Source organism: Balaenoptera musculus, chromosome 11 (genome assembly GCF_009873245.2).
Source record: "Balaenoptera musculus isolate JJ_BM4_2016_0621 chromosome 11, mBalMus1.pri.v3, whole genome shotgun sequence".
Classification (NCBI taxonomy): domain Eukaryota; kingdom Metazoa; phylum Chordata; class Mammalia; order Artiodactyla; family Balaenopteridae; genus Balaenoptera; species Balaenoptera musculus.
In genome coordinates this window covers 47,386,927-47,413,511 of record NC_045795.1, presented here as the reverse complement: position 1 = coordinate 47,413,511, position 26,585 = coordinate 47,386,927, and the positions used below count along the sequence as shown (strand labels likewise).

The window sequence follows — 26,585 nt, the reverse complement described above, 5'->3', positions numbered from 1 at the left end:
GGGGCCGGCGGGGCATGAATTCAGTTTCACATGTGCTAACTGTCATCTGAGACTCAGGAAGCCATGGGTCCCGGCCTCAGCCTGGGCTCTGTTCCTGCAGGTTCTTGGGCAGAAGCGTCCTCACAGAGTGCCATGAAGGGCCCTTCGCAGTGTTCACTCTCTGCAGCCTGAGTGGCAACGCTGGAGCAGCCTGAAAAATTTTCCCAGTTTGAATTTTTTTTACTACTAACTCTAACTGGCACAGAGCAGCTGAGCAGTGAAGTAGAAGCTGCTCACGGAGGCACAGCAGCTGGGACAGGCGCTGGGTGTGCCGATGACCCCACCCCAGAGCGACCGGGGTGCCGCGCCGACCACTCTGCTCCCTCGAGCTGGAACCACTGAGCGAGCCGTGCCTGCAGTGAGCCCCAGCCGTGCTGGTGGCCCCTGTGACTCGGGTCGAGGACTGGGTGGCAGCGCCCATGTGAGCGGCTGGCCCTGGCACCCCGCTCTGGTGTTTTGAGTCCACTTTGCCCGCAGGCCCGGAGAGCAGCAGTGCCTGAGAACTTGCTCCCTCGTCCCTGCTGCAGCCCCGCCCCCCCACCACTGTGACGGCCGTTTTGGGAGCAGGAAAGCCAGGGTGCTTGCCTCCGTTTGGGTGGGGGGTCCTTGGAGGTGAGGCTGGCACAGAAGGGCCCTTGCCCACTTGGCTTCCCCACTCCTCACCTCCTGCTCTCCACTCCAGGTGGACTCCCCGAGAGCATGTCCTCAATCACTCACGTGCACACCAATCTTCATGGAAGAGTCTGCTTCCGGGGAGACTGACCTAAGGTGTAAGAAAATACTTCATCACGATGTTTCCCACAGGGAGCACTGAAGTGCCCTGGGGGCTGCAGAGAACCCCCAGGGGTGTCGTGGGATATTTTTAAATTTCAAGGAAAACAGCAATGATACACAACATCTGTCAGACACAGTGCAAACTACTCCAGGTAGTTACAGTTTCCACATTAGATTGTACCGCCTTCCCTTAGATGATGGCTTACTTTTCTGTAGCTGGGTTTTCAGTGGTTACTGTGATAAAAAGCAAGTGCCCTGGGAAAGTCAGGTGGAAGAGGGAATGGAGGTAATAGTGTTAGATCTGATTCCAAGGCTGGAGAAGTTGTTTAGTGTCCACAGGTGCACACACCCCCTTAGTAAGTAAATGTGATTAAGAATAAAATAAAAATACTTTTCTTTTAGTGTCTGTGTATTATTTTTTCAAATGGATACTAAGTTATTAGGGTATCAAGTCTTTTAAAGTTGAACCCTTTAGCTATTTCTTTTGGTCAGGGGCTGCCGTGAGTCAGTAAGGGCCCTGTGAACCAAATAATTTTGGGGGCCTCTACTTTGTAGTGACAATGACAGTTTCTATGTGTTTTGCATTAAAATGGGTCAAGTGTTCAAGAATCAAATAACAGTCCCCACTGCAGACTGTTTGAGATAAACTAATGCTCTTCCTTTAGATGTTTTTTATTCTTCTTGCATTGTTCATGAACTGTCACGTTGGCCTTTAAACATGAACGAACATGTTCTCTCTTGTTTTCTTCTTTCAGAGAGTGGGTTGATCGAGCCCCATCTCTTCATTTTCTGAGAGTATTAATTTGTCTGAGACTTCTAATGAGGGATCCATGTTATCAGGTTGGTTGCAGAATATAAAAATATTTTTTACTTGTTCGAAGATGAAAAAAGCCTGGTGGGCTTTTCTTTGAAGCAGAGCATGGTAACTTTTTTTTTTCCTCTCTCTCAACTCAGTAGTTTCCAAATTTGGGAAGTATCTCACCTGCTGTTTAAAATGATAGGAGAGAAGTGATTTAATGGGGACAAAAACACCTGTATATTTCTACTCTATTACCTATGGGATGAAGTGGATTGAAGTTTGGGTCTATGTTTGCATTATCTCCTGGCATTTTAAACCATAGTCAGTTTGGAGAGGTGAACACTTGGCCACACCTTCGAGCATGTTGATGCCAAGCAGCTCACTAGGTCAAAATCAGCAGCAACAAGTGGGGGCTTCCTCAGGGGGCTCCAGGGGCAGTGAGTGGGAAAGGCAGGGCCTGCAGCTTTGGTAGCTGCTCCAGAGCCATGTTTGTCCCAGAGTCCAGCCTCAGACCCTGAGTTAGAGGTGAGCAAGGGGCCTCCCACTTGTCTCAGAGGAGGTGTCTGCAGGCAGGAATCTCCCCTCCTCTCATTAGTTAGTTAAATGTGCAGCTGTAGTTTAGTGCCTCTCAAACTTTAAAGTGCAGAGGAATCACCTGGGGATCTTGTAAATGCAGATGTGGAGTCTGTAGTTGTACCCTGAGACCCACGATTCTGCTGAGGCCACTGGTTCATGGCCCACATTTTGATTAGCAAGAACTTAGTGCTTTAGCAGTGAGGCTCTAAAGAAAGGCTTACCTAACACTTCACCTGGATCGTGAAAGTTGTTCCGTCTAGTCTCAGCTGCTAAGATAGCTGCTTTTATAAAGCAGAAGTTCCTAAACTTTCTGTACATCAGGAACACTTGGAAGACTTAAGGATTGCTGGCACCTGCCCCCACATTTTCTGATTCAGTAAGTTTGGGGAGGGCCTGGAAATCTGCATTTCTAACAACTTTTCCCAGGTGATGCTGATACTGCTGGCCGGGGGGCCACAGTTTGAGAACACGGGCAGAACCACTGCCCAGCCAATTTGGAGAAGCCTCCAAATTGCTTATGAACCATTACTGTTTCTGCTTGCCAGTGTTAAATATCTAAAGAGCATTCTTACTATCCTTATTATTCATACATGCTTCAATCATTTTCACAGATTATTTCTTTCCCTAAGAGGTATCTCCTTTTATGCCCTGTCCTGATAAGCTACTGGGATGCTCAGACCACTCTGAAGCTCTTTTATTTTGGATTCAGTTTTATTGATGAATTATTATTTGAGTCAGAATAATAATAATTTCATTACCCCAATAATCATCTTTTCCAAACTTGGCATTTAAAAAAAAAAAAGTGTTCTGGTACTAGCCAGCTACAGAGCCTGCTCTGATTTGAGTCTCCTGGGATTCATGATGGCTTCAATCTTTTCTTTAGAAGAGTCACTCCCTTCCTCATTCCGTATTCTAAGCTGTCTTTGTGCTGTTCTAGTTTAGCCAACCACAGTCATTTGAATATATTACATACTTCAAATGGCTTTCTGTCCTGATTGCTCACAGTTTTCTGGGAATTTTCCTTTTCTCCTGTGACACGCAGACAGAGCTGTGTGGGCCGCGCATGGTGAGGGTGGGCCACGTGCTGCGCTTTGCCTGGGTCACCCACATGAGCTCCTTGTCCGCAAGTCATTATTAATAGCCCCCTGTACGCCCCACAGGCCTCAGCTTGGGTAAGAACACTGTGTATATAATATTAATACAACTATTCATGGAAGAAGGTGGATTTTTAGCAGAAAGTCTAGTTTTTTGACTTATAGAAGTTAGCAAAATATTTGCCTTCGACATGTTTGCTCAGAGAATTGATGGCCCTTGTGTCATACTCTGCTGATCTTCATCTAAAGTACTGCCTTTTTTTTTTTTTTTTTTTTTTTTTTTTTTTTTTAGTACTGCCTTTCTTAATCTAGTTCTTGATGGGCTGGAACAAGGTTGACTGGATTGCCCTCTAAAGGAAAGAATTCCGTGACCTCTTTGCTTATGGGATTTTATGACCAAAACACGTATGAAGCCAAACCTCCCATTGATTTCCAGTCTTTCCATAGAAGGGGGGTGCTCCCTGAATCTCTCCTCCTGGCACCCTGTCCACAAAGAGGAGCAGTTGTTTAACATCTTGAGTTGCCAAGAATTTTTGTCCGAAGTCACATAGCAATGCTGGGGTTTAATACAACCTGTGCCAACAAATGTCAGCACGCCTCTGCCCTCGCGAGGCCTTCCCTTCCTCTCTTGGTGAATCAGTACTGCAGGATCCACAGTGCTGTTCCAGACCATCTCCACTTCTCATACCCAGACCCTTCCTACCCCTGTCATTCTTAACAGATTACAGCATTACCTGTTTTACAGGCAAAACTGAAGCCATCCCAGTAGGAGTGTTCGTATTTTCTTTGTTGCTTGAAATATTCATATTATCATGCACCTTTACGTCCCTTCTTATTTCTGAAGAAAGCCCTCCTCCTTGCCAAGGTTCAGCCTTCCATCTGTTTTCTTTGTTACAGTGTCAGTGGCTCCCTTTCTGTTTTCTTTTATCGTAAAATGCCCTTTTCTTGACCTGCTATCCCCTCAAGCCTTCATCTCACCTTCATCACTGCATTCATTGAAAGGTCAGACTATAGGTCTTGAACTCACTCCTTTTCTTTTACAACTGATGTGTTGTAGAACTTTTCATTGAATATTATGCACAAGGTTCTCTCTGGAAGTCATTTAAGAAGACCATGGTGGGCCATGATCCAGTCGTCATTTCTTGACCCAGAGGCTCCAGTATATGCTTAATGGAGGTTCCAGCAAGAAAAGAGTGGAAAGGATGAAAGAGAAGCCATTTTTAAAGATAAAATTGCTTAGTTTTCCATAATTAAAGGGCAACATATGTTTGGAGATTTCAGGTGTAGTTGGAGTCCCAAGCAGGATAAAGGTAAAAGTCCACCTGGACTCCTTACAGTAAGCTGTCATAGCACATTGCTTATCAAGGATAAAGGGAAAATCCCTTTTTTTGTTAAATTTATTTATTTATTTTTGACTGCGTTGGGTCTTCGTTGCTGTGCACGAGCTTTCTCTAGTTGCGGTGACCAGGGGCTACTCTTCGTTGCCGTGCTCAGGCTTCTCATTGTAGTGGCTTCTCTTGTTGCGGAGCATGGGCTCTAGGTGCGCGGGCTTCAGTAGTTGTGGCATGTGGGCTCAGTAGTTGTGGCTTGCAGGCTCTACAGCGCAGGCTCAGTAGTTGTGACACACGGGCTTAGTTGCTCTGTGGCATGTGGGATCTTCCCGGACCAGGGCTCGAACCCATGTCCCCTGCATTGGCAGGCGGATTCTTAACCACTGCACCACCAGGGAAGTCCTAAGAAAAACTCTTAAAAGCCCCTAAACTACATTTACATCAGCTACAACAATAAAAGGAGAGTGGAGCTGCGTGGCCTTCTCCCCCCTGCCCTTGCACCGCCAGCCTCTCTTTAGCAACCCATACCCTTTGCCACATTTTCTGTTTGCCTTCACTGATCCTGAGAACCTCTAGCTCTTACTCATTACTTTTTCTTTTTCATTTTCTTTTTTCTGTATTATTTACTTGCTCCTTTTTAAAATTCTGCCTTCCTAAATGTTAACCTTCCCCAAAGTTATTTTCTTTGTCATCTTCTCCCCTATCTTCTGAGCTCTTGGCTTCAACTATCATTTTGTTGTTGTTGTTCTTTGCTCACAAGCACAAATCTCCAGCCTCAGACTTTTCCATTCATTTAAGTCCCAAATTTCCAGGTATATGTTGGGCAGCGATCCTGATGACACAGTAGCACAGTGGTTCTCAAGTGTGATCTGGGGACCGTCATCAGTCTCTGAAACTCTTCCAGGGGTCCCACAAGGTCAAAACTATCTTAAAAGTGATGCTACAGTGTTATCTGCCTTTTCACTCTCACTCTTTTACAAGTGTGCAGTGGAGCTTTGTAGAGGCTACAGGATGTGTAATGACGGAACATATGCTTGTATACTCTTGTGTTCTAAAAATTCCTCACTTTTAATGTCTAATATGGTATATATAAGTAGATAGAACCCATGTAAACAGAAGCTCTTTGGGATTCTCAGTAATTTCTAAGTGTGTAAAGGAATACAGATGCCAAAGGGTTAGAGAGGCTGATATGCACAGGACCCTCAGTAACTGCACAGGGTCCTCTTCATCCTCCCTCTCCTCCAACCTGCAGAATCAGCTCCTGATTCTGTTAATGGCACCACCTTTCCTCCAGACTCCAAGGCAGGAAACTTCTCCTCACCCGCTATGAGCCTTTTAGAAGAGTAGTTACTAATACAACTGGAAAGATAAGTAAAGGTCAGGGCATAGGGGAGCCTTCAACTGAGATGGAGGGATGAGAGGTGTGGAACCCTAACGGCAGAGGCGTGGGTCGTGGGTCAGGGCGCAGCGCTCAGAGCTCACTGCTCTGCTGGCCGAGAGACACAGGAGAGCGTGTCTAAGGGCCCAGATGCTCTGGGCCGCAGTGACATCGTGCTGGACTGACAACAACCAGATTGGTGTTGTAGGGTGCTCCATTGTTCTATATAGTTTTTATCAGTATTATGTTTTTGTATCATTTTTTTTTAAAGAGAGAAAAATTCTGGGAATGGGTAGAGCAAGGACATTTGTTCACATGTGGCTCATTGAACTGAAGTTCAGATTGATGGGGACTTTCCCGAGGCCAGTAGCCTCAGAAGTCCAGAGCCCAGTCCCATGAGCCTCCAGCCCATGCCGGGGAGGAGGGCTGAGGTGGGGAAGGGCGCGCAGTCCTGTTTGCTTTTCAGATCAGTAACCAGGACTGCTGAGCCCAGGGGTGTGCGTGCCTCGAGGTCTTCTCTCCCATAGACGCGGGCAGGTTAGAGCAGGCGTGTCCCCGCCGCGCTCCAGTCTCTGTCGGGCCCTCAGGCCTCTGGGAAAGTGTTTGTTTAACAAATGGAGGGTAACTGCTTGAGTGCATTTTCCCCTTATTGTACTTTATAGCAGCGCTTCTCTCACGGTGCTCCACAGGACTTGGTCAGTATTCTGTGAAAAGAAGTGTGCTCTGCCCGGTGATATGTAGGAAAGCTGCACACGGGTTCTCCCACTAGAGACTTACAGTGCACGGCAGCATATTAAAGCTCTGAGGAGTTTTTAATTTTACTGAGGAGTTTTAATCTACGGTAAAATAATTTGTTACATTCTGTTTAACCTACCATTTGATCATGAAATTTTCTTTTTTTTTAAGAATACCTAGTACCACCCACTGCACAGAATAAAATGATTATTCCCAGGAGAGAGTTTGGGAAACATGGGCTTAGTTCCATATTGTTAACATTGATTATTGGATAGATATATTTTTGTCAAGGTAAACATTTAAAGATGACCATGACTAATCATTTAACCATTATTCTCTCCCTGGTGTCTTCTCCCTCCCAAGCTTCAAATTTAAATTTCCTTTATGTCAGTGATGCCAGATCTCAGTCTTCTGCCCTGGCCTCATTTTTCCCCAGCCTGTTGTTCTTTTGTCACTTGGATACACCACCAGCAACTCAGCATGTCCAGACTCAGTCTCCTTGTCTACCCAGCCTATTCTCCCCTTCCCGGGTTCATCGTGTCCTTGCCCCCAGTCACCCTGGCTCACAGACAGAGATGCCTCCTGCACTCCCTTCCTACCCTTGGCCCTTTCACGCCCAGTTGGTCACACCACTGCCAAGACAGCCCACCTGTCCACTCCCTTCTCGCTGCCCCTGCCAACCCACAGGGCTTCCCTCCACACCCCTGCCTCTCCAGTTCATTCTAAGAGTAGAGGGACAATGTGCTCACGGCTGATTCTGATCAGCCCTTGTTCGCACCCTTTCATCAGGCCCGAATGGCAAAGTTCAAATTCAGGCTCATGTCCAAGTCTGAATGGACATGTCCAGTTTATCTCACCCTATTTTTCTAACATTATTCCCAAAGATTCCCTTCATGGTGTTAGGGAGGTGCTTTTCACAGTAATAGAACATCTTGATGTTCTTTCTACGCAACTTCTATGCACCTTTGAGCCTCTTTGTTCTCTTTGCTTGGAATCCCCTTTATTTCCCCCTCTCCCCCCACGTCTTCTCAGCACATCTATCCATCCTTCTAAGCCCATTCAGAGGCTACCATCCTTACAAAGTTTTCCTTAGTCCTCTCAGCAGGCTATTATATGTCCCTTCTCTGCAGCATCACAGCACCTCATGTATAACTTTCTTATAACACTTACCAAATTCTATCTTAAATTCCAGTTATTTGTATATCTGCCTTATGCTTGCTTGCAGCTCAGTGAAGTCAGCCTCTGTCATCTACATATTTGTGTCCCCTTCAGAGCCTAACCCAGGGATCTTACCTAAGAGGAATGAAAAAAAATATTTGTTGAAAAAATATAAGTGGTTTTAAAATGTTATTTTTATCTTTATATGTATAAAATTTCCACCATAATTAGCGATAATGTATACAATATTCTTACGTTCTTTAATTATAGCTCTTCTAAAGTGAATAGCAATCATGGGAATTCAAATTAATAGGTGGTCGTAGAATGATTTTTAATTGAGTTATAAATGTACCTTTATTCTTAATTTAAACAAGTGCATGTTGCTTCCAAATTCCCTTCACACAGAATAAGGAAACCTTGACCCAGGAGGCCTTGAGCCCCTGAGCCTTTCCTCAGCTGCCCACTCAGCTTCCGGGTAGAATGAGATGGCGTCCCCACAGTCACGTACTCATTGCCCTGAATTTTCCAGAGTTGGAATGTTGGCTAATGTTTGTATTTCAAATAACTCCCTTGTGTGCAGAGAAAGTAAGGAGAGAGGTGTCAATACAGAGTTACACAGGTTAGCCCACCTGAAACCCATTAACCCCAAGATAAATGTCAGTGTGGGTAACCTGAGAGCATCGACTGTTAGGAGAGCTCCAAACCAGTTCTTTTCACAACTCCAGCCTCCCAGCACTCTCTCTTTTAATTAGCACTTTTCAGAAGTTTCATGCAGTGCCTTGTTATTGGGAATTGATTTTAAAGACCTATATCTGAGGACATTTTGCAATGATTATCCTTACATTAGTTTAGGGTATGGGTGTAATAAGACCATAAGCCACATCATTTTAAGGAGAAGCCCTGTCGTCTAGTCTACTAGAGCAATGCTGCTCAGATTTTATTGGGCGTGTGAATTACCCAGGGATCTTGTTGAAATTCATAGTGTCATTCAGCAGGCCTGGGGGGAGTAGGAGATTCTGCATTTCTAATCAGCTCCAGATAATGTTTTTGCTGCTGGTCCATGGGCCACACTAGGCAGAGGCCTAGAGGAAGGTCCTGGGATTCAGTGATGCTGGATTCTTATCCAGGCTTTGTCACTTAGGCAAAATGGTTTACCATTCTGGGTCTTAGTTTTCCTACTCTGTAATATGAGGGTGTTGAAGGGAATGATATCTAACAGCTTTTTCCAGCTCTAACATTTTATGATGACATGAGAGGAAGTAAAAAGAATTAGGAGGCAGGCTGCAGTTCTGAGCATACTTACATTCTCTTAATCTCAACCCAACTTTCATTCATATTTATTAATAACTTATCTTAAATATAGTATGACTGGCGAACATTAAAATTTTCCATATTTAGAATGTGGGCCTTCAAAAAATAATTAAAACTCATAACTTAATAAATAGATTGCATGTAAAGTACATTCCCCCCACCACTCTCATCTTTCATGTGTGTTCTGTTGTTTTTATTTTATCAGGAAATGCTCCATAGCTTGGGTGGGATTGAAAACCTAGCTCAGGTAAGATTCTTTTTGTGGTGGCTGGTTTTGCCTTTCTCTTTTAGGCAGAGATTACATAGGTGTGTGACAGAAGATGTCTTTCTTACCTTAGCTGCCTGCCAAGGAGAGGAGCAGGCAGGGTTGCGAGTGTGAGCATGAGGCAGGATACACACAGAGCAGGGAGGGACTCGTGACATTTTCTCTTGGCTGATTGGGGTCACTTTACCCAGCCTGTTGAAACGAGAAAGTTCTATCAATATAAGAGGTCACCTGTCTTTAGTTAGTAAAGAAAATAAATAGGTGTTGTCTGGCAGGCCCCAGGCCTCAGCACTGCACACACCAAATGGTGGGAGAAAATATTGGTTATGAAGATGTTCATAACTTTTTCACACAAAAAAGAATTGCTGTGCTCACTAAAATATTAAAAATAAATAACAATGTGAGGAATGATCTTGACTTCATTTATTTTTCTGCTTTGGTAACTACTGAGGGAAGGTAAGGAGGTGAATATATATGGTGAGACAGTCCAATGTTTGGGCTTATTAATACAATAAAATAAAATTTCCAGGCATGGAAACAGTTGAAAAAGCCCATTCTCCTGAAATCTATACCATGTATGGAAAGAATAATTTTCATAATAAACCCGTGGCCCTGCAAACTCATTCTGAGTTATTAATGGATGATTAATTTTAATGGCAATTTAATATTAAATCTATTTTATTATTTTTTTATTCTTGGGAAATTGATAAAACATATCTTGTTTTTATTTTTAAGAAATTTTTTAATTGGCTAGAGGTTTAGCTCATTTAATGAAATAATCTTTAATAAAATTATATTGTAAAGGATCTTTTTATCCATTTTACTTTCATTAAAATGTCAGAAATTTATGTGTGTTTCTCTGAACTTATTTCTTATTACAATCAGTCATCCACAGTGAGGGATTATTAGACTACCCCATACATTTCATTCTAATTATTGCTATCTGCTTGTATGCTGGTTAGATATAACTTAGGGTATTATAAAACATAAGGTCGATAAAATATATGCAGTGTGTTATTAAAATTCTGCTGAAAAGTTACATTGAAGAATTAAAATTCTATGTACTATATTATTGCATCTTATTTGTATCTTGTATTTGGAGGTTAAATTGCAACACAAATTTATTCAGTTAGGAGTCATCTTGGGACTTTTGAGAGTTTAAACAATCTTTCCAGGTCCTTCCCTCCACTTTGGGGCGTTCCACAGAAGCCAAGAACCCAGAAACCCACCCCCTTCTGCACTTGAGCGAAGCAGGCCCAGGGCCACCAAGTATTGTTTGGTGAGCCTGTTGTGCCACCTACAGCTCATTTTCAGAAGTGCACAACCTTTCCCCTCACCTGCTGTGTGCTTGAGCGTCCTCCCCTCTGACTCGCCTGTCGGTCTCCCCCTCCCCCCGCCGCAGTACATGGAGATCGTGGCCCACGGGTACCTCGGCTCCGGGGAGGCGCAGCACAGCGTGGACAAGCTGGTCAACATGACGTGTAAGCGCGGTCCCGGGACGCAGCTGGCCATCCGGGCATGGCTTTTGCAGCAGGGAAGGGGGGACGCTTTGAATACTCACGGGGCTCCCCACACAGCTATGGGCTTGAGAGTCCATGCCAGCTGTTTTGCTCAGTGGCAAAATGTACCCAGAGGGGAGATTTTTAGATCACAGTTCTTACCTTGAAAAACCCGATTTCATGTTTTAAAAGATTTTCATTGAGCACAAGCTTAGTTTATTTAGTGCAAGAGAGACTTCCTTCCATAAAAGCAAATTTTGGTAAAAATATTTTTTGCCTCCTTCGATTTCTATTAAAATGTCAGAGACTATTCATTTTTCATCTATAAAATTGGGGTAATAACAATACCCACTTCCAAAGCTTCTCTTTTTGGAAGCTCTTCCCAGCCCACCTTCCGTGCTCTCTGGATTTGATGCTTGCGCACTCCTGCTCTCGTGGGAGTGAGCCCACTTTCTTTGTGTGCACAGGACTGGACCTTAATTCTCAATTCCAGGGAGAGAGGAATCTGTGGTGAGCCTCAGGCACCAGGAAGGTTCTGTGAGGCCAGCCGTTCCCCTCCACTGAGGAACCTTGCTAAGTCCAACACATGAAATCTTTATGGGGGCGATCTTTGAAGAGTAGGTTTCACTTTGAACTTGTAATGATATTAAGGAACTCATTCAACTTTAAGTGGAAGGGAAGGTTTAATTTTCTTGCTATCTCCAAATTTTATTATTATGATAGTAATATATAATAAATACTAGTTGAGCTTGAAACGTGATTCTTGAAGTAAAAAAATCAACCCTGTCCCTCCTCCCTCCATTGTCCTTTTTGTGTGGCCTGTGTTCCCATTTGTCCTTCCTTTCCTTGCCCATCAGTACTTGAGACCTGAGACTCTATGAGCACTGACACCCTTTAAGCTTCAAATCCCTCGTTGAGATATTCCATTCCTTTATAGATATTTTTCAAAAACTTGCTGCTGTCAAAGACCAAAGAGAATGGGTCACCACAAGCGGAGCCCACAAGGTGAGTGGTCCCAGAAGGAGTTCCTGCTTCAGCTTCATATGGTGGTGGTTCACATGCTAGAGTCCAGAGCCCTTGTGGTCAAGCCACGTGTAATTATAATTCTCAAGCCTGCTAACCTAGCCTAAAATTGCCAATCTCTGCTAACCCACCTAAGGAGTAAATATAGAAAGAGCAAATAAAGGTTTTCTGAAACTTTTTTCTTTTTTCTATGTCATTTAATTCTTTATTCCTTAATCAACTAAGTTTATTGCTTAATTTAAATGTTGCTTGTAAAACCTTGACTATATATAAACTGATCCTGGGTGTGTGTTTACAAATAAATAAATAAATACATATATATGTATGTATACATATAAATACATTCCATTTGGCACATGAGGTTATATTAGTTTGAACCATGTGAAATTACCCTGGTGTGTAGGTCAATTTCATATGGTTTAACCTCATAATAAGATGGTTTAGTATTATAAGCCCATGGGTCAAATACATATTTCGAGATGAATGAATGCAGGTTTAATCAAAACAGACTACATTTATATTTATAGCAAAACGATTTAGCTGGTAGCTGCCTAGAGCCAGGTTTCAATAATTTGTTGAGTTTTTATATCCCAGGAAGCCACTTTCCACCATATATTAGAGCAAAGTTGCCTAAAATGTGTTAACACATGCTGCTCATTGTATGGGGGGGGGTGATTCTTAGTGATAATACAGGTCAGCATTTTTTATTTCAATAGCTATATCACTGATATCACTTAGAATTTGGAGAACATTTTTGAGTAGCATTAAGGTGTTAAGGGTGGACATGACAAAAATTGTGAAATGATATATCAGTGACTGGAGTTTGGGAAACACTATGTTAGAAGACAGAAAGGAAAAAGTGAGAGAAGAAAAAGAGGGAGGGATCTGAGAAACAAAGATAATAATAGCTCCATAGAAAATGTATGAGATCATAAAGGGGAAAAACCCACATAATAGAAACCCAAAATCAGCCTAGTAGTTGTTATACAGGTCACAACTCTGGTCTGAAGTATGTTTGGGTGTGTGCTTTGGGGGACCCTGAGTTCTAAAAATGTAGAGGGAATATACATAAATTTGCAGTAATGGGAATCCCGAGAAGGTGACTGATAAGATATAGACGACTCCCAACTCAGTGATGTTACTCAGAAATTTGAGAGGCAAATGAATTGTCTGGTAGTGTTAACATATCTTGCTTAGTTTGGGGAAAAAAGACAGTCTTCAACATTTTGTTGAAAAAGTACTTTCATAATTTGGTAAGTGCCTGCCACAATGCCAATGCCCAACTCAGAATGAGTGCTCAGTGACTGGTCGCTACCAGAAGACAGAGAACAGACAGCGTGGGCACCTGGAAGTAGAGGGCCATGTATCTTGGTCCCTTTGCTTCCTGTCCTGGGCAAGGAATGCTTACAAGGAGCTCGTCTGAAGAGGGGGTGGATGCCTGCCCCTTAAGAACTGGAGATCGTGAATGTTTAACAAATTTTGAGGTTAAGCCTCTATGATCTTTAGAAGGAAACATACTGTTCAAGAAGCTTGTAGTACTTACATAATTAAACCTTATTTTACTTCATTTTTCAGACATTAGTAAATTTACTCAGTGCCCGAGATACTAATGTTCTGTTGGGTGCCCTTCTGGCTCTGGCTAGTTTAGCTGAAAGGTGAGTGTATTTTAATAAGTTCTGCTGCTTTAGCAACTCAGATGGAAGAAATGCAAAATAGATCAGTTTCTCTATTTATTTTGCCATCTACTTAGTTAAAATTTGTGAAAAATAAACATGAAGTACCATAACTGTACTGAAGAGGATCCGGGATGGAAAAGCATCATTTTAGAATTTAAGTTGGAGCAGCAAAGCAGTTTAAAATTTTCTTTTTTTTTCCTGACTAGAAATATTTACCTAGTCTTTTCATCCAACCTCAGTTACTTCTACTTTCAAAATTACACAATATGTCTTGGACAGTTGAATCTCCCTGACTTGTTTTCTTCATTCTCTCCCCTATATATATTTTAACATTTTCAAACATTTTTGCCCTTTAAAAAATTCTAGATAACCCCTACAGATGTTATGATTATTTTAAATAAAAAAGCTTTAAATATGTTTTTATACCAGTAAGTGGATCACTGCTTTTTTGTTTTTTTGGGTTTTTTTCCAAGTTAATTGAGGACTAATTGACAAATACAATTTTATGTGTTTAAAGTGTACAACATAATGATTTGATACACATGTACACTGTGGAATGATTACCAAGATCAAGATAATTAATACATCCATCACCTCTCATAGTTAACTCTTTTTTTTGGTTTTGTGACGAGAACATGTAAGACCTCGCAGCAACTTTCAAGTGCACGACCCCATATTATTAACTGTAGTTGCCATGCTGCACATTGGATCCTTAGTGCTCATTCTTCTTATAACTGAAAGTTTGTACCCTTTAACCTACACCTCCCTGTTTCCCCCTACTTCCAACCACTAGTAAACACCCTCCATTCTATTCTGTTTCTATGTAGTCGGTTTTGTTTGTTTATTTTAGATTCCACATATAAGTGATACCGTATGGTAGTTGCCCTTCTCTGTTTGGCTTATTTCATTTAACAGATTGTTCTCTAGGTTCATCCATATTGTCACAAATGACAAGATTTTTTATGGGTGAACAATATTCAATTATGTATATATAATTATATTCAATTATAACTATATATAAATATTCAATTATATATATAAATATGTATATCACATTTTCTTTATCCACTTCATCTATCAAAGGACATATAGGTCATTTCTATATCTTGGCTATTGTGAGTAATGCTGATCATTGCTTTTTTGTGAACAGCATATGATTCCCTTTCTCCAAAGGGAATCATGTTATCATCATACTGTTATTAAACAAATTTAAATTTATGACATATAATACTTATTGAATGTTGGAGTTTAATGTAGCCCTGGCCATAGAGCTACATTGCATTTTGTTTCTCCTCCTGGGATAATATGAGGGCTAAGATATTAAATACGTGGATATGGTAAAATACATTTTTCATAGTTACTAATACTTTTCAATTTGTAGTCCAGAATGTAGGGAGAAAATAAGTGAACTCAACATTGTAGAAAATCTGCTGATGATTTTACATGAATATGACTTGCTTTCCAAAAGGTAGGATTGCTAACAGGGGAAAATGACAGTGTCTGACATTTAATGAAAATATTATTATTTTACTTATGTCATGTTATTTACATTGTTAACTGAATATCATGAGTCAACTTGGCATTCATCTTCTATTTAAGTTTATATAAAGTAACCAATAGCAAAGAGATATATCGATCTATCTTTGGTCCTGCTTTACTTCTAGAACTGGTCATAGATTTGAAATATGTAAGTCTCATGATTACATCTTTAATATTTTTTTATTACATTTATTTACATCCTGTCTCCTTAAGGAAGGAAACTCTGAGGTGGCTGTACTTTCAGTAATTTCAGATTGTGTGTTGAATAAGTGATTAGATTCCTAAAATCTATTTTGCTTAAGGCAAGTAAAATACATTAAGATAGCTACTGACTTATTTCATGACCAAAACAGAATCTAGAGTAAAATGAACTCATTTTCACTTGAACTACCTATTGCCCTAAAAACTTATTGTATCCATATATTTATTAGGTTACCTGCATCATTTGATATTTAGTCGAGTAAGTCATAATTTTCTAAAGAGGCAAAATAGTTAACAGAAATCCCAAGCAATAAAACACTGACATTTAACTCATAGTAAATCCCTTGAATTCTTCGTCTAAGCCAATTTAACCCTCTTTTACAAACTATACTTAGACTTGGTTGTCTGAATTGATTCACCCAATAGCCTCTGCACAGGTGTTGGAAAACCAAAGATGAATAAGATATGGTTGCATGGTGTAGGAGAGGGGCAGACACACAAATCATCAGTTTCACCACAACATTGTAGGTGGTGTGGTCAGTGGATGCACAGGATAGATACCCTGGGGGCATGGAGCAGCACCTCCAATCAGAGCGAGGGGTCATGCCAAGTCTCCTAAAAGAAGGAGCAGTTGTCTAGGCAGAGGAAGAGAGCAAGTGAAAACAGAATATGCTCCCACCTGGAGGCCTGCAGTGGTATGTGAGAGAGGAGCGTGCATGGGTGGGCGCAGCTACAGCAGAGTGCAGGAGGGAGGGTGCCAGAAAACTAGTTAGATAGTTGGTGATAAGTTAGAAATAGAGCTAATTTTGGCCAGGCCTTCTACATGCCAGGCCCTGCTCTAAGCACTTTTGTGTTTTAACTTGTTTGATCTGCAATTCTCTTTCCATATTTTATAGATGAGATACCTTTAGCGAGGTCATGATGGGCACTTTGTGCCTAATAGTGTGGTTTTTATCATGAACATTATGGAGACTCACAGATTTTAATCATGATCAGATTGATTTTGGGGGGACAGTTATTCTGATTGCAGTGTGTGGGGTGTGGAATTTAGCCACACAATGAGATCCACTTAGAACAAGGAGGGAATGTTTGGTGTAGAAAGTTTGAGAAGGTGAAGAATACTGTCTACCAAAGAACATATGTCAGAGCATAAAAGTTTGGGAGGGAGAGGAGCCATGGAAAATTAGCTCAGGGAAAGGAATTGTGAAGCAGGGTAAGAATGGGAATATTGGAGAGGAGGGTGACAGAGAAGCTTATATCTTGAGCATAATCGAGGCTCACAAGGATGGAGGGGCAGTGGGTTTAGCTAGCTGCAGGACTCACAGAAGAATTAACCCCAGTGCTTGCCCAGGAAACAGGGGGAACCAAAGGCTCTCCACTGGTTGGAGAAGAAGGGAGTGTCTTGGAGGATTCCCAGTCTTTGGCTTGGAAATTGAAAAGACTGTGGTGTCCTGAGTCCAGATTGGGGACATAAGTGGAAGGGCTGATTTGGGGAGGAGGATAATGACTTTGAGTTTAGAAACAGTGGGGTGAGTGCCTGTGGAACAGTTAAGTGACTGCTGGAACCTCTATAGGTTGGGAGTGATGCCTGGGCTGAGATCACAGTGCCAGGGTAGAGGGAGTGTTTGAAGCCATAGGAATAAATAACACCATCCAGGAAAGTGTTCAGAGTGTGAGCTTGGAGGATTCAGGACAGCTCTATGAAACGTCTATCATCATAATGTTTCAGAGCTTAGTTGAACCTTATGTCTTATGCCATCATTATCTTTATTTTACTCTCCAGATATTCACTGAGCACTTTGCATTTAATTTCCCTGGATCATAGTGTTTTTGCCATCAGGTATTAATGTCTTATTTTTGCAATCACATAGTAAGCTTCTGAAGACTAGGATAAAGCTTTTATATTTCTTTTGTCCTGAGCATAATGCAGGTCCCATTGTATGTACTTGATGCCTGTCTGCTGGTTAGTAGGTTTTTAGCCAGACCAATAGGGATACCATGAGGATATGACTTAGAAAGTTGTCCAGAAACTATGACCTGCAGACTAAATTTGGCTCCCTGGCTGTTTTTGTGAATAAAGGTTTATTGGCACACAGCCATGCCCGTTGGTTTTTGTGTGTTGTCTGTGGCTGCTTTTGCACATGTTGGCATGGCTGGGTAGTCATGACAGAGACTGTATGGCCCATAGAGCTGCAAACACTTGGCTGTGATCCAGCCCTCTACAGAGAACATGTGCTGACTGTGACATAGAGCCTGTTAGCGCGACCGTCCGTGCGTGTCGGCAGCTCCGTGTGAATAAAGTCAAGCCGCCACTGAGCTGAGTCTCCCCTCCCGCCCATCCCTCGCAGGCTGACAGCTGAGCTGCTGCGCCTGCTCTGTGCCGAGCGCCAGGTGAGAGAGCAGGTGAAGCTCTACGAGGGGGTCCCCATCCTCCTCAGCTTGCTGCACTCAGACCACCTACAGCTGCTGTGGAGCGTCGTCTGGATCCTGGTTCAGGTTTGTGAGGACCCTGAGACCAGTGTGGAAATTCGCATTTGGGGAGGCATCAAGCAGATTCTTCATATTTTACGAGGGTGAGTCAGAGCAGGCTTTGGCCTGCTTCACTCTGGCTGATGAAGGCTGGGGTCTCAGCTGTTCGAGGGCAGGGTGGGCATGTGCTCAGCTGGCTCCCTCCCATTCTTCGGTCATTCATGTTCTACAGAGTCATTTTTACTTGTTGCAAACAGGCTCTAAATCAATGTTGGGAGCGTTCATCTTTTCAGCTCCTTGGGATCCCTGACGTATTTATCTTTGAATCACCAGCCTGCATTAAAGGAACAGATGTATGATCCTTAGTTAAAATAGGAGGAAATACTGTTATTCAAATGATTCCATGTTACTGACCCTGGTCCAGTTGCTCCTCTTTTCTCTCTAATCTCCGTGGCAGTGCTCTGAGGTGGATTAACACCTTGTTGTCTCTCTTTTAAAAGTAGAATCTGGTGGCATTCAAAGCCATGAATCTGGGGAAGGAATGGCTTGTTAAAATAGTTTCAAACTGAAATTCTCTTGAATTATGTTGCAAAAACTATAACAAAAGCAAAAAATAGTAGATATGGTATGTATTACATGTATTGAAATATTGAATAACAATATTACTGGTACCACCAGTGGGAAGGATCTATTACCTAAAATTATTATAGAGCATAATTCATCCCCCTAGGTGCTGAATCAAAGTTGAAAAGGATTATATCTGCCTGGAAAAAGATCACATTTATCTGTAGTATGTAAATAAAGTTCATTCTAATAAAAGCAGAGTAATATCAATTTTAATATGACTTAATATGATTTAATATGTTATCAAATCAATATTATTCAGACTTTGTGCTTGTTGTGCCTGATAACTTGATATTGTGGAGCTATGTGTCATCAGCTCCATTCTCTGAAGGAACTTTCCAAAGCATAAGAACAGACTAGAGATATGAGCAGTGGCTTTGTTAACAATTTCTATCATTACCAAAACCAAGTAAATAATGTGTAGACTGTTGACAATCTACTTCCTTTTATGAATATCACATAAAAATCTCAAGTACTTTAAAGTATAAATTATAAATCTTTCATTAGTATTGTGGCATAATGAGCTAGTCCCACAGTCAATGTAATTATGATTGCAAAGGTTTTTTTCCACTTGAGTTTATAGGATGATGACAATGATGGTGGTGGTTATTTTTGGTCCATCATACGTATTACAGTGGCCGTGGGTAGCCCTCGTGGAGGGCAGCTATTTTCTTGATGATAAAATTAAATTATATAATAGTTAAGCAATACTTCAAAGACAAAACCTGCCTTTTGACCACATAGAACTGAGTTTAATATAAAGTACTAGTTTTCCTCTTTTGCTCAAGCCATAACCATTCTTGATAGAAAAGAGTTCTTTCACATCTAAAGAGTAATTTTCCCAGTCCACTTCTATGGTACAATGTTAGAAATCTCTTCCCTGGGAAGAAGATGTATGTCAATACTTATTCCATGTTAAATATGGCTCAGTGCTCTGGGAGAATTTATTACCCCAGCTGGGTAAACAATATCCTTTCAGAGCTGGGCTGCCTAGAGCTGGTATAAGGGGTGAGGTTGCCAGGTTGTCTGCTGGCTTGAGTATGAACAGGCTCTGTTGTCAGGGTGGTTTATAGGAAATCTGTTCATGCCCATTCGCCTGCAGTCCCAAACTCAAAGGCAGTTTCTAAAAGGTTACATACTCTTGATCAGGTAGAGTGATCCCTAAAATTCAAGTTTTAACATAATTAAAGATCATTGACTGCGACTATTCCATTACCTTCCCTATGCTCCCCGAAAGAAGGGCAGAGGGCCCAGATGACACAGGACGGAGGCCAGGGAGACTCCATCCACTTTACATTTGGGCATATAGAAATCTACATAGAGCTGCTGCCATAAAAATAAATGCATGAAAAAACATGGCAACCATGTAAAACAGAAGGGAACAAAGCAGATAAAGACAGACGAATGATCTATTGTGGAAGATGTTGCACTAAGTAAACAGAAAAACAAATGCTTTATTTTATCAAACACATTAAACAGAACATGAAGTTTATGGAATGAGATTAAAGATGAGATGATAGGATAGTAAAAAGGAGAACAGAATGATTGTGAAGCTGGGAAAGAAGATGAGGACTGAACAACATGCAGAGACTGAGTACCAGAAAGAAAGTGGAGTTAGTGAAAGGAAGGGCACGCTTGAAAACTTACACACGATGCAGAGGAGGAAGACAAGGGAATAAGAGCAATGTAAAATGAAGGATATGGCCCACAGAAGATGGGTTTTCAACACTTGGATAATTGATATCCCTAAGGTAGAGAATAAAACAAAAGGAAATTTTGAAAAGCCTCAATGATCTAATAGAAGAGAACTTTCCTAAAATAAAAGAAGATTGGAATTTAATGGAAAAAGACAAAACTCAGAATGATGAAGACTGAGATGTATTCAAGTAAATGGCAGAAGAATAGCGTTCAAAACAAAGGGGGCCATGTGAAAAAGAGAGAGATGACTCCTACCTCACACTGCACACAAAAATCATGTCTGAGTGGATTGGAAGGTCACACAGGAGAAAACTTTATGACCTGGGGGAGGCAAAGATTTATGAAACAGGAACCAGAAAGCACTGACCATGAACTACCATTGATAAATTGGTCTGTGCATTAACTTTTCTTTTTCAGGGACAGAAATTTTGTTTCTGATCATTCCTCCATTGGAAGCCTGTCTAGTGCCAATGCGGCAGGCCGAATCCAGCAGCTTCATTTGTCAGAAGATTTAAGCCCTCGGGAAATACAAGAAAATACTTTCTCTCTTCAAGCAGGTATTTATATCATATTATTATGTTTTATTATTTGATATTGTTTAACCTTGTATTATTCTATTATAAAATTATAATGATAATATTAATTAGGCCCAATTTATAACTTAAAAAATGTGAAGTTAAATCCATGTGGATGCCTGAAACTTCTTGGTACCAGTGTTGGACTTGCAGGTTAAGGACACCCCAAACTTTCCTCTGCTTGCCAAGTTCTGTGGCCTAATCTGTTAGCCCTCTAAAGTAGTTCATACTCAGATTATAAGGGTTAACTTGGGTAATATATTTAAAGTATGCACTATTTATCTGACCATTGTTGATGTACATTGAGCACATGCTCCACACCGGGCACATGTTGGGTATGGGGCTGACGGTGCCTGCCTCCCTCCCCCCTCCATGCACAGCGGGGTGCATTGGCGGTGCCCCACAGGCTGCCGTGGGGTGTGCATGCGTGTGAGCTACATGAAGAGGAGAGGTACCAGCCAGCACAACTCAAGTGCCTTTCTCCCAGAGACGTGCCAGAAGGAAAATTAGTGTTTTTTGAGGGATGGCTCTGCCAACAAAATTCTCTGAGGCAGGGAGCGAGAGTGCTGATGTGCAAGTGCCACCATGGCCACGACAGACACGGCATTTGGTGGTTTTCGTTGCAGCCTGCTGTGCGGCCCTCACGGAACTGGTGCTTGACGACACCAACGCCCATCAGGTGGTTCAGGTGAGAGGGCGGGGTGCCAGGACCTGTCACGATGGAGGGAGCCCACCTCAGGTGACACCTGTATCCTGGAACATGGCTTAAAAATATTGTAATATGTCTTATTTAACATGTAGAATTCCATTTTATATTCTTGTCCTTCCTCTTTCAACTCAGCTTAAAAAGAACTGCCATGTAGGTAACTGATGGTGTTTATTCCCTATATTATGTGCAGTCTATTTCATTTTCTTTATCTTTTTTTTAAAGCTATTCTGAATTGTTTTAATTTAATTGTTTTAATTCCTATGGCACATAGGACACCATGAGTTAAGGATAGCAGTCACTTTAAGAGGACATGAAGTTATTCAGCTGGAGGTGATTGAAACACACCAAACAAAATATTTATTGTCAGGAAACTGATTTCACAAAGCACACAAAGCATAATTCATTAACCAATTCACTACATATACAGTCATATGTATGTGTGTGTGTGTGTGTGTGTGTGTGAATACACACATTTATATACAACCCTTGTATGTGTTTCTATTATAAAAGTTATTTCCTGCTTGTTGAATTTTATAGAGAAAACTTTTTTTTTGTTCAATACATCAACTTAAAAATGCATAAATTCATAAAGTTAGTAAAGGGTCAGGTCAGCAGTGATCAGAGTCCCTGGGGAAGCTCAGCAGGTCAGGGTGGCTGCTGAGGCAGGCGGAGGCTCAGTCCTGTTACCGTCGCTTGCTGTCTTGGCCCCTAGAAAAATTATTTAGCCTAAGTTTTGACTTTGTCATGTATAAAACAAGGAAATTGTAGACTAATTCACAGAACAGCTCTGAAGACTAAATGTAGTAAGGCAGGTAAAGCTCTTCACAGTTATAATATAAATGCCCACATAGAGTAGAATTCAGTAAATTATGTATTTAATAGATACTAAAAAATGTAGCAATAAGGTAATACTTTTTGTTCATTCCTCCATGTCTGTATTTGTATTAGAATAAGGCTAGAAAGATGTTAACCGTTTATACAAATAACTTTCATTTTTTAAAATCTCTTATTTTTCTCTTTCTATTTTCTTTTCTATACTAGTTTATCTACATGTATTGTTTAATTAACAAAACAATAAAGGGAGAAATATTTCATAATTATATATTTAAAATGCAAAATATAAAGACATTTGGATCCCTTTACTCTGCCCCTTTTTTTGCCCCCTACTCTTTGTTTTTAAAGTATTTAAATCACTTTTAATTGATATACTTCGTTATTTATAATCTTTAACGACAGTTGTGATTTTATGATGTGGTTATAGTCTTTGATGTTTAAAAGTAATACACTGACATTTTTACTATTGTCCTGTAATATTTACTCCTGATTCCAAAATTATACTAACATTTCTTCTTTAATATTTTAAAATTGTTCCTTCCTTCTTTATGCTGTGTATCTCCCTGGCATTGTGGCTGGTCACTGATAACATGGCATCTTTATTCTTCCAGGAAAATGGTATATATACAATAGCAAAATTAATTTTACGAAATAAACAAAAGAATGCAGCAAAAACTAATCTATTACAGGTAATAAACATATCCATTATTCTTTAATATCAGGTTACTGGAATCTGGGGAAATTTTGGTAATATAATCTATGATTTTTAGAATTTTTAGGTTAGCACTGGTCCCCTCTACTGACCGAGAGGGAAAAATATCTGGTGAGGGAGGCTGGCATGGAAACAAATGCTGTTAAAACAATGTAGACAGCTTAACAGTAGTTTCTCCGTAGGGTATTAGGTGATTTTATTTAGATATTTCTTTGCTTATCTGTTAAGTTCTGTGTTTTAAAAACATTGCTTGTGTATCAGAAAATAATACTAAGGGGAAAATTATGTGCCATCTTTAAGCACGGACCACAGTCAGTAGCATTTCACCTTTACAAAGGCAAACCTGTAAAATGGATCTTGATGGATGAGAGGGTGCTGGTCAGGTGAGTAAAGGGATAGAGGTGGACACCCATGACATCTGCTCCAGGGTGGACGGGCATCCGCATAGGGAGAAGAGCGTGGACAAAGCACGGGAGCCTGGCAGCTTAGAGTGTGCTTAGGCTGCTCAGTGAGGTGGGTGTGGGGTGTGGGGCAGAGGGAGTGCCTTAGGACAGCGGTCCCCAACCTTTTTGGCACCAGAGACTGGTTTTGTGGAAGACACGTTTTCCATGGATGGGGGTGGGGGTGGGGGCAGAGTTCAGGCAGTAATGTGGGCGATGGGGAGCAATGGGGAGCGGCAGATGAAGCTTTGCTCGCTCACCTGCCACTCACCTCCTGCTGTGCAGCCCAGCTCCTAACAGGCCACGGACTGGTACCGGTCCATGGCTCAGGTGTTGGGGACCCCTGCCTTAGGAGATGAGGCCTGGAAGGTAAGAAGGGACCACATTATGCAGGGTCCTATGTGCTTTTTTGAGGAGTGGACACCAGGGGGCAAGTGTCCCCAAAGACATTGGCATGATAAAATCAATTTAAAGTAAGCCTTTGCAGTAGCTGCAGCTTATCTTTTTTTCAAGTCGTTAGAACAGGAAGTAAAAAACAATGTTTGCCTTCAATCTGATTTAAGAGCTTTCAGCCAGAATGATGGTCAAACCTAGCAGAGAATTTTTGGTGGTATCTGTGGGCTGGCAGGCAGAGATTTTGGAGGGCTACCACTGAGAACACACAGGCGTGGGACTTAACTTCTCTAGTACAGCACTGATGCATGACACTGTGCTGGAACATGGTAAAGTACACTCCCTCCTGCGCATGCATTCTGTTAAGCCAGTAGAGGCTTTTAAAGAATATGTATGGAAATTCTTTCGAGGCACATGCATGTTCCTCACTTCTCACAGTCTCCACTGCTTTCTCACCAGTCTCCTTCATGTGGTCCTGTTATCTGCCTGGCTTCTCCAGACAGTCTTGTTTGTGACCCTTCTATATTCAGATCACTAATTTTATGAAATGATTCCAGATTCGAATTCAGCAGACCCTGGTCACTCCAGTGGTGGCCTATTGTACAGGTACAGCTGCAAGCCTGGGGCTCTCTCTTTTTTCTCAGCACTGCAAAACGTCCAGTGTTTATTTTTCTTTGTTAAAGTCTCACAGACCTCTTTCTGAGTGTTCTCAGGAGTTACTGTAGATGGCTCTATCTGGGGAATGCTTTAGACCTTACTCAAGAGACCAGTTTGTCAAGTTTGAGTCCAGTGTGCCTGTGGCTATTTTTACATGTCATTATTTCTAGTGTTTATTTTCTCACAGAAACTATATAAATATTGAGGCATACATAGCAGGCTAGAAAGAAAATAAACCTTGAGCTCCTGGAAATCTTGGGACATTTGGTTTTCTCGGTGTAGGAGTTTTATTTCTTGTCTCTCTGCTCCTTCTGTACTTTCTAGAAAGGAACTAATGACAAGCACTGAGTGAAACAAGGACCAGATCCCTAGCCTTCCACAACGCAAATGCTTTTTAAACATGAGAACCGGTCCAGGTGTTGATGTTGTCTGCTTTCAGTTACAAGCTGTGGCTCCCACAGAGACCAGCCACACTCACCAAAAAGCCACGTTAATGTTCACTTCATGATCATGCTATCCTGAAAATGTTTTACTTTGTTGAGCTACCATTTGAGAATCACATATCCTTTTATTTCCAGTGTTATGCGTTCAGAGCCTTGAGGTTTCTCTTCAGTATGGAAAGAAACAGACCACTCTTTAAAAGGTATGAGCTTAGAGAAATTTAAGTGACCAGTGATCATTAGTCAACTGTTTTCATGTACCTGATTTAGATGCAAACAGTAAGAGAAGCAAGAGTCAGTATGCAAAACATGTGTCTTCAGATTTCTTAAAATCCACAGATAATAATGAGCAGCCCTAGTGATATCTTAACACTGAAAATTCACAAAATGATGAGGAAAGCACATGAATCACATCAACACAACTCTTTTAATTACATGTAACTGCTATGGGTTTTAGTTTTTCTCTCTTTTTTAAGACATTAACATTTTTAATGGATGAAATAAAAATATGTGCTTGTTTTTGCCGATTCAGAAATGTCCAGAGTTGATCTAGTCATTTCCTTTTAATCAATAGAATAGAAAGTATTTGTCTGGATGTCCTTAACAGGATAGGAACCCATTTGAAGGGGAGGAGGCTGGATGTTCCTGGATCAGAAGGTTGTGTGGTGAGCATGACAGAAAAACCACCACCTTGGGAAGCAGACAGCGGTTACCTACAGGTGTGGTCTGCGTGCCATAGAGGTGGCAGGTTAGCCAAATCATAGGCCCAAGTTCTTACTAGAATTTTATTCATAAGGCAAAATAGAAATAAAATCTTGAGTTAATATACCATCTTTTGTTCGGAAGAATGGGGTATTTTATGTTTTTATTTTATTTCTATATAGCAGTTGAATTTAGGGGAAGAAAAGGAAGTATTCGTTATTTATTATAACCTTTCATTTCAAGGCCCTAAATCATCCACATCAGTGGACTTAAAGATTTTAATAAACCTAAACCCTTGAAGCCAGTAGCTTGGAAATGATGCATAAATCTCTTCATTTTTTTAATTCACCTGTATTTTAATTTTATTTTCATGAGGACTAAATCAAATAGTATTTGTGAAAGTGCTCTGTGCACAATAAACACCCAATAAACATTCATTCCTAGTATGTTTAATACTACACCCCCAAATGTCTTACAAATAAGATTTTTGTAAAATCTGTATCATATCTTATTGTAGCAAAAAACATATAACGTGACATCTACCCTCTTAAATTTTTGTGTGCAGTACAGTGTTCTTAACTATAAGCACAGTGTCATACAGTAGATCTCTGGAACTTTCCTTTCCAGTTGTTTTCCCTTACCTCTTAAGAACTGTGTCTCTAGTTTATTTTCGTGAGACAAGTTGGTGAGTATTATTTTCCCCCATTTGTTGGACAGTGTATTTAATGTAATTAACCTATAAGTGAGCCAGGTCCAAAAGGGAAGGAACGGGCCAGAGTTTCCAACTCCTATAGGAAGTATGTGTGTGTATTTTTCTCTGTAGACTTTTCCCCACCGACTTGTTTGAGATCTTCATTGACATAGGACATTATGTTCGTGATATCAGTGCTTATGAAGAATTAGTATCAAAGTTGAATTTATTAGTGGTAAGTCT

The 26,585-nt window shown here is 41.1% G+C and overlaps 1 protein-coding gene across 2 annotated transcripts in view; it reads left to right on the top strand.

The window, feature by feature from the left end:
* Positions 1-26,585, top strand: part of NEK10 (NIMA related kinase 10) — a 306,143-nt gene that overhangs the window by 58,151 nt on the left and 221,407 nt on the right. For both annotated transcript variants that reach the window (XM_036870615.1, XM_036870614.1), the window contains exons 7-18: positions 1,569-1,653; positions 9,401-9,442; positions 10,863-10,941; positions 11,897-11,964; positions 13,558-13,637; positions 15,040-15,126; positions 17,747-17,971; positions 20,607-20,746; positions 21,391-21,452; positions 22,919-22,996; positions 25,088-25,152; positions 26,475-26,577. In XM_036870615.1, coding sequence (XP_036726510.1) covers positions 1,569-1,653; positions 9,401-9,442; positions 10,863-10,941; positions 11,897-11,964; positions 13,558-13,637; positions 15,040-15,126; positions 17,747-17,971; positions 20,607-20,746; positions 21,391-21,452; positions 22,919-22,996; positions 25,088-25,152; positions 26,475-26,577 — 1,114 coding nt within the window. The remainder of the gene's footprint in view (positions 1-1,568; positions 1,654-9,400; positions 9,443-10,862; positions 10,942-11,896; positions 11,965-13,557; positions 13,638-15,039; positions 15,127-17,746; positions 17,972-20,606; positions 20,747-21,390; positions 21,453-22,918; positions 22,997-25,087; positions 25,153-26,474; positions 26,578-26,585) is intronic.